Source organism: Galeopterus variegatus, unplaced genomic scaffold (assembly GCF_000696425.1).
Source record: "Galeopterus variegatus unplaced genomic scaffold, G_variegatus-3.0.2 Scaffold2664, whole genome shotgun sequence".
In the NCBI taxonomy this organism is placed as follows: Eukaryota; Metazoa; Chordata; class Mammalia; order Dermoptera; family Cynocephalidae; genus Galeopterus; species Galeopterus variegatus.
The window spans coordinates 143143-151974 of NW_007728775.1; the positions used below are offsets into that span (position 1 = coordinate 143143).

Consider the following 8832-nt stretch of genomic DNA (forward strand, 5'->3'; position numbering starts at 1 on the left):
CCTTGGTGTTGCTCCCGCACCTCGCTCAGCCAGTGAGCGGGAACCGGTCTGTATGTGGGATCCGAACCCTCGGGCGGGAGCGCCGGCGGCGCACTATCCAGTGCGCCACCGGGCCGGCCCAGGGTTAATTCCTTTTTATACACATTATGTTTAGAACAAAATGGATCAAGATTGCTTGGCAAAAAAAAGTATTGGAAAACACTAATTCTTATTAATTAGTGCAAATTATGTGAATCTTCACCACCACATTCTATTATATGTACATAAGTATATATACATACAAACCAACATTTAGCTATACCTACTTTGAAAAACATGGACCATATTAGGGCTATTGTGCAGATACTTACTGTATTGGTCTTACTATATGTTATAAGATAAGGAGCACTCAAACAACAGTACTTGGAGGAACCTCACCATGAAATACAACCTGAGGCTTCAAGAATGGCGTGATCCAGAATAGCAATTTTTACTTGTCTAGTGAAACACAAATCAACTTTGAATGATCAAAAATCTACTTCATATTAAAGTGTGAAACTATATGGTGAAACCCCAACCCCAAAGGTAAAAGCAGCAGAAACTTTCTGGATTTCTCTATGCTGCCTCCCTATAACTTCTGCCAAGCCAGGAACAGATTCTCAGACTTTTTCTGGAATAGGGTGTATGGTAAAAGCATTAGGGTTTCAGAGGTCTTCTCACATAAGAAGGAATAAATGAATCTGTGATGGCAATAAAGAGTTATCATAGACAATGCTCACTACGTGGGAGGGCCTTGTGCTAAGCACTTTACATGCATTACTCTATTAATCTGAGAAGGTAGGTAATATTATTATTGCCAATTATAGATGATGCCCCAAAACAACAACAGACCCAGACACCAACCTAGTTCTAACAATATAGTCAACCAGTATGCCACCATACTGAGATGTCAGTTAAGCAGACTATAGGTTGCCTAATCACCTGGATAGTGATATTTACGTCTGGAAAACAGAAGTGCAGCTAAGGCTTGAATAAGTATGAGGTGGTTACAGGTCAAAGTGCATCAGCTTTGGAAATATCTAACTGGCTGATCTGTCACAAGAGCCAAAGTGAGCACAGCACACCTTTCCACACACTCTTCCAAAACCTTTACAGTATCTGCATTTGAGATAACTCAGTCTACGCTTCTTCTCTATGATAAGAAAAACTGGCAACATTCCTCTAGTAGCTTATTTATTCATGGATTAATCTTCCATCACTCACAGAAAAGGTGAAATTTTACCCCTTCCTTATGTCTGAATATGGTTAAAGTCTGGATTCTGAATTTTGCAATGCTTCACTTAGATCAGTGGTAGTCTGACCATTCTCCTTGGGAAATGGAATTCAGTGAGCAACAGCATGTATGGTGCATAATAAAATTCTAATATATTATATCAGGTTTTACACAGTTCTTTCCTTACCCCATACCTCTTGATGTATAGAGAATTTAATATTTCTGTTTGGATCTACTGGTCATTGCACTGGGCACACTAGAAGGCAGGCATTATTCTTGACCACAGGAAGCAAAAAACTAGGGAAACAGTCCCAAGGGAATTTTAATAACTAAATTATGAAACTGAAATGAAATTTAATACTATTTAGGCTTGATGGCACTATTTTCTCCCCAGCACTAGATGGCAGTGTTACTGAACAAATGAATCTGTGTGTAGGGGCTGATTATAGATTTGAGCTAATTTTAGTCAATCACAAGGCTTCTAACAACATCCAGATCTCATTATCTTATAAAATTTTGTCACTTTGACCTAAAAAATGCTATTTTAATAGTATGTGAGAAATGAAGGAATAATAACCGCAACATCAGCACTATTTTTGCATAAGAGGGTACACCTCGAGTATCCACTTGAATTCTGTATGTCCCCAGATCCATCATTGGTGCTGTTGTTGAAAAGCAGAGTATCTATGGCTTGTCACACTCAACTTTCATCTTTAATGACCAATGCTTTAAGATTCTTAAGGCATTTTTTTCTGGCCCATTTCTTCCTTTGGGTTTCATAATAACTTTGTGAGTTAGGTGGTGCAAGAAATCCTTAACCCCATGATTCAGAAAGAAAAAGGGGAAGTGACTCATGATTCAGAAGGGGTAAGTGATAGGCCCACTGAACACTCCTGGCTGATAAACCAGAAAAGAAGAACAGAAGGAATCTGTGAACCCTGCTCTCTCCCTTTTTTAAACATATATCTAAAAATATTTAATTTGTAACAAAATTTTTGTAATAGAACCATGAATAATATATGTTTGACCTTTAGGATACTAAATCCAAATACAGCAAAAATGGAGCACAGGAATGTAGTATACACAATCTGGTTTAAATGAAGCATCATTTAAATACCTAAAAAAAGGCGGCTGGTTCGCTCAATTACAGTGCGGTGTTATAATACCAAGGCCAAGGGTTCAGATCCCCATATTGGCCAGCCGCCAAAACAAACAAATAAAATTAATTAATTTTAAAAAGCAATCTTAAGGGCCGGCCCGGTGGTGCACTGCTATAGTGCGCCACTTGGGAGGGGCGGAGGCGCTCCCGCCGAGGGTTCGGATCCCACATGCAGACCGGTTCCCGCTCACTGGCTGAGCGAGGCGCGGGGGCAGCACCGAGGGTTGCGATCCCGTTGCTGGTCCCGGTCCGGTGCGGGGGCGACACTGAGGGTTGCGATCCGTTGCCGGACACGGAAAAAGACAAAAAGGAAAAAAAAAAAAAAAGCAATCTTAAGGGCCGGCCCGGGGGTGCACTGCTATAGTGCGCCACTTGGGAGGGGCGGAGGCGCTCCCGCCGAGGGTTCGGATCCCACATGCAGACCGGTTCCCGCTCACTGGCTGAGCGAGGCGCGGGGGCAGCACCGAGGGTTGCGATCCCGTTGCTGGTCCCGGTCCGGTGCGGGGGCGACACTGAGGGTTGCGATCCGTTGCCGGACACGGAAAAAGACAAAAAGGAAAAAAAAAAAAAAAGCAATCTTAAATACCTAAAAACATTATGGATACATTGCTGATGGAAATGTAACTGAGGGTTGCGATCCGTTGCCGGACACGGAAAAAGACAAAAAGGAAAAAAAAAAAAAAAAGCAATCTTAAATACCTAAAAACATTATGGATACATTGCTGATGGAAATGTAAAATGGTACAGCCTTTCTGGAAAACATATGGGCAATTTCTTATTAAACTAAAACACACCATTATCAAATGACCCAACATTTTCACTCTTGAGCATCTATCCCAGAGAAATAGAAATTTATGTTCACATGAGAACCTGTACACAAATGCTCACAGAAACTTTATTCATAATAGTCCAAAACTGAAAACAACCTAGATGTCTTTTGATAGGTGAATGGTTAAAAATGTTTAAACAAATTGTGGTGCTCCCATGTCATGTAACACTACTCAACAATAAAAGGGAACAAACTTCATACACACAACTTCAGTGAGTATCCAGGAATTACGATGGGTGAAGGACAATCTCAAAAGATTTTGTATGCTGTGGATTGACTGAATTGTGCCCCCCAAGGTTCACTGATTAGAAATTTAACCCTCACTGTGACTGTTAAAAGGGTGGGAAATCCTATTATGGTAACTGAAAGGTGGAGCCTTGAAGAGGTGATTAGATTGTAGGACCACGCAGTAGTGAATGGATTAAAAATGGTGGTCAGGGGCGTGGTTCTGAGGGCTTTAAAAGAAGAGAGAGATGGGCCGGCCCGGTGGCGCACTGGATAGGTGCGCCGCTTGGGAAGCGCAGCGGCGCTCCCGCCCGAGGGTTCGGATCCCACATACAGACCGGTTCCCGCTCACTGGCTGAGCGAGGCGCGGGAGCGACACCGAGGGTTGCGATCCCGTTGCCGGTCCCCGGTCCGGTACGGGGGCAACACTGAGGGTTGCGATCCTTTGCCGGACACGGAAAAAGACAAAAAAAAAGATAAAAGAAGAGAGAGGAGAGTCTGTCTTGTTCTCTCCCTCTCTCTGCTCTACCATTTCATAATGTGATACCCTGTGTCACTGAAGTCACCAAGACCCTCACCAGATGTATTTCCTGGACTTTGGACTTCCAAGCCTCTGAAACTGTAAGCAATAAATTTCATTTTCTTACAAAATACCCAGTCCCACGTATATTGTTATAAGCAACAGAAACAGACTAATACATTGTATGATTCAATTTATGTAAGATTCTTGAAATGACAGCATTAAAGAACTGGAAAACAGATAATGATGGTGGGGGTTAAAGATGAGGGTGGAACTGAGGAGTCAGACAGGGTATGACAGGGGAGTTGGTGCGATCGTAAAAGGGCAACACACAGGATCCTTGTGGTAATGGAAGTATTCTGTACCTTGACTGTGGTGGAAGATACATAAAGTTACACATGAGGTAAAATAGCATAGAACTGAATACATACATACACACACGCACACACACAAATGAATACAAGTAAAACTGAAGAAATCTGAAGGTGTGTGCATTGCATCAAATTCCTGGTTGTGATATTAAATTATATTTTGCAAGATGTTATCAATGGGGAAATGGATAATGGGTACATGGGATCCTTCTGTATTATTTGTTACAACTGCATGTAAATCTATAATTATCTCAAGATAAAAATTTTAATTTAAAAACAATGGGTTTTTAGAGCACAGACTTATAATATCAAGGTCAAGGGTCTGGTTCCCAGTACAGACCAGCAACCAAAAAACAAACAAACAAACCAAAAAACTAAAAACTATGGGTTTTACTTGATGCCTTTTCGTTTATTGGACCATCAATTATTAAGAGAACTAATTAATTCAACAAATATTTACAATGTTAGATGCTAAGGATATAGCAATAAATAAGGCAAATAAAACTGCCTGCCCCCATGGAGCTTATATTTTGGTGGGCAGGAGACAGACAATGAATAAAGAAGAAAAACACAAACGATGTTAGCTGGTTAGAAGTATTAGTGAGAAAATAAAGCACAGCAGGAGGACGGAGGTGGGGGAGGGTTATTTTAAATAGAGCAGTCAGAGAAGCCTTCACCTTTATGGAGGACATTTGAGGCCTGAAAGCGGAAAGGGAGCGAGCCATATCTGGGAGGAAAGCACTGCAGGCCAAGGGAACAAGTGCAAAGGCCTGTCCTGAGGCAGGAGCATGTCTGGCATATTTGAGGAAAGGCAAAAGAGCCAAAATGGTTGGAGCCAAGTGAGCAAGGAACAGTAGTAGATGTAGCCAAGTGTAGAGGGGCCACATCAGGTAGAGCCTCATGGGCCACTGCTACAATCTTGGCTTGTATTTGAATGAGACAGGACACCACTGGAGGGTTTTAAGCAGAGGAATGCCATGATCTGACTTAAGTTTTACCAGGATTAATGAGGCTGCTGGGTTAAGAATAGGTAAGGGAGTGGCAAGGGCAAAAGTTGGGAGGCCAAAATAAGAGGTTACTGCAAAATCCTGATGAAAGACAGTTACGTGGACCAGGGGAACTAATCTGGTTGGTGTTGTTATGGCACTTCATGTATGGACTTTGACAGGTAAGGGACAAATCAAACATGCACTACATTGAAACACTTAACAAAACGTTATTCTTTGTTACTTTGGACAAAGCTACGGCTTAAGCTATACGAACCTTATCTTGTGACCCGGAGGGCATCTCTTCTAGAGTCTCTGTGCTTCCCAGATTGGAGAGCTGAGTGCTTGGCTGTAACCCAGGGCTGGAGATATTTGAGTCACCCATCTGATTCTTAAAAAAATTAAAAGAAAAAATATATCCCATGAAAAAAGTTTGCTATTATTTGGCTCACAAAATTGTATTCAAGGTTATTAGCAATGCTATTTTAAAAAACAAGCAAAAAATCCCCCAAAACGTTTGCCTTGGACTCTTATATAATTTATACAATAAAATTTCTAATTTTAGACATCATTATTAGCCACAATTGTTATTTTTATCACCCTTTTAAGGAAAAGCCAATGGTATTACCTTGTTACATATTCCTATTTTATTTTATTTTATTTTATTTATTTATTTATTTTTTCCTTTTTTGTCTTTTTTACTGACCGGTAACGGGATCGCAACCCTCGGTGTCGCGCCCGTACCGGGGACTGGCAACGGGATCGCAACCCTCGGTGTTGCGCCCGCACCGTGCTCAGCCAGTGAGCGGGAACCGGTCTCTACATGGGATCCGACCCCTCGGCGGGAGCGCCGCCGTACTCCCAAGCGGCGCACTCTCCAGTGAGGCACCGGGCCGGCCCCTATTTTATTTTTTAAATGAACACATGGTGAAATCAACTTTTTGGGGGTGTACAGCTCTATTTGTGTAACCACCACAATAAAGATACAAAACTGTTCCATTTCCATCATCCCCAAAAAACTTCTGTTGTGCTGGCCACTATAGTATGCCCTCCCTCCAACTCCTGGCAGACAGTGGTCTGATCCGTCACTATAGTTTTGTCTTTGAAAATATGTCATATAAATGGAATAGAAGTGGAATGCTGGCTTCTTTCACTTAGCATGATGTCTTTAAGATTCACCAAAGCTGTTATTTAGTATTAACAGTTCATTCCATTTTATTGCTGAGTAGTATTCCATTATATAAATTTTACAGTTTAATCATTCATCACCAAAGGACATTTGTGTTGTCTCTATTTTTTGGTGATTATGAATATAGCCTGTACAAACATTCATATAGGTTTTTGTGTGGACAAAAGTTTCATTTCTCTAGGGTAAACATATATATGAGTGACACATATATAGGAGTGATATTTTTGATCATATAGTAAATATATTTTTTTTCTAAAAGTTTTATATTTTACATTTAGATCTCTGATCCATTTTGAGTTGATTTTTGTATAAGATGTTACATTTAGATTTTTTTTTTTTTTTGCATATGGACATCCAATTGTTCCAGCACCACTTAAATTCCTATTAACTTGCATATAACACTATGAGTGAAAATATTTTTGTCTTAAAAAGAATCCTCAAAACGGATCACCAGATGGACATGGAATTATGAATTTTTAGAACCTTAAGTTATCTTTGGGCTATCTGATCCAGCATCTGGCGAGCATTATCTGTGTCAAAACAGATACCAGAAAACTCAAGAAATCAGATTTTTAAAAAAAGGCAGCCCCAAACTTCAGTCCAGAAATAGATTAATTTTCTCAATAAATTAATCTATTATAAAGTTATGTGCTTAGGAGTATGTAGTCAACTATTAAGTGAATGGATAATATGAATATTTTTCTATTTAAATGACTTAATCCGCATATTATTTTAGAACACCTTTACTTAGTGTTATCCATTTGAATAGGGGTGAAATAATCTGTGAAAGCCTATGAAATATCTTAAGCATCTAATATATCTCTCTTTGTGCAACATCACCATTAACTAGTTCCAACCCTTTTGTGGGGAATAAACTCAAAAGATTGATCATGACTTTTTTTTTTTGGTGACTGGCTGGTATAGGGATCAAACCCTGGACCTTGGTGTTACTGGCACCACGCTCTAGCCAACTGAGCTAACCAGCTAGCCCCATAACAAGTATTTAATGACTAGAAACATTTAAAAACTTGGGAGTTTTCCCATAAAAATCCAGACCTTCCATTTTCAGAGAGAGGGTGGATGATTTGGCAACACTAGGTATTTTGGCAATAACTGGCTGGAGCTTAGCTGCAACTAACCCTTTGAGTCAAGGAACAGGCTATCAGTCTGCTTCTGTTTCACCCTGGCTCACTTTACTCACTAGCATGGCTTACCTGGCTCTTGGGGCATTTTAGTTTGCCATAGTTAACTTAAACATAGGCTACGAGACTGGCTTAACTCCTTTGATCTACCAATTCCATTTTGGGTAATTTATCTTAAGAAAAAAATTAATGCTGTTCATGAAGACTTAGCTACAAGGACTTAGCTACAAGTATGTATCAGTGAGATCTTAATAGAAAGAATTAGAGAAATCTAGTGTATTGTTTTTATAAAGCACGGAAGGAAAAATACACAGGTATAAGTATTATAGTTCTTTTAAAAAACCTTTTCATTCTACCAAATAAAATCTCATAGGGACTCCCTGTGAGATGAATAGTTGCTATCAATAAAAAGACAGTTCCTTGGGGGAAAAAACAGGTTACAAAAGAACATTTAATAAAACTAATGTACACAAACCTATCACATAATCTTGGGCATATTTTTGGAAGGATACATAACAAAGTATTAGTAGTGATTATTTCTAGGTGGAGGAATTATGGTATTTTCTTCTTTTTGTTTACTGTGATTTTTAAATACAAAAATTTCTATCATTAGCATGTAGGTTTTTTTAAAGTGAAAAATAATTATATATACTTGTGGGATAGAGTTGAACATCAATACCTGTTCACAATGTGTGATGATCAAATCAGGATAATTCACATGTTCATCATTACAAAATGTAATCATTCCCTGTGTCCATTAACCAATTCCTCGCTAACCCTCATTCTCCTCCCCCACCTCTAGTAACCACAGTTCTGTTCTCCCCCTTTGAAAGGTCAACAGATTACTATGATTGTTGTTTCTAGCTCACATAATAAGAAAAATAATGGTGTTTCTATTCTTTTGAGAACAAAAAAACCTTGGGCTTTTATTTTTTAATATTTTTTTTGCAATTTACATCCAGTGGCTAGAAGCAACTCAGAATGGTCCAACTGGGAAGGACTGTGGTTTCAACTTTCTTCACATTAAAAATAGGAAATTAAGTTAAAAGAAACAAAAGGATTTATGGAGAAAATGCTTATTATATAGTTTTAATTTTCAAACAGTCTCTAATTATTATAAATGGCTTGTTCAAAAGTCTGGAATTTCTTTTTTTTTTTT

General features: G+C 39.2%; 1 protein-coding gene across 1 annotated transcript in view; it reads right to left on the reverse strand.

Moving 5' to 3' along the window:
• The window catches only part of DCP1A (decapping mRNA 1A), a 58643-nt gene that overhangs the window by 10383 nt on the left and 39428 nt on the right, over window positions 1–8832 (reverse strand). Inside the window, exon 6 of the mRNA XM_008582531.1 lies at window positions 5620–5778. Within this exon, the coding sequence (XP_008580753.1) occupies window positions 5620–5778 (159 nt within the window). The remainder of the gene's footprint in view (window positions 1–5619; window positions 5779–8832) is intronic.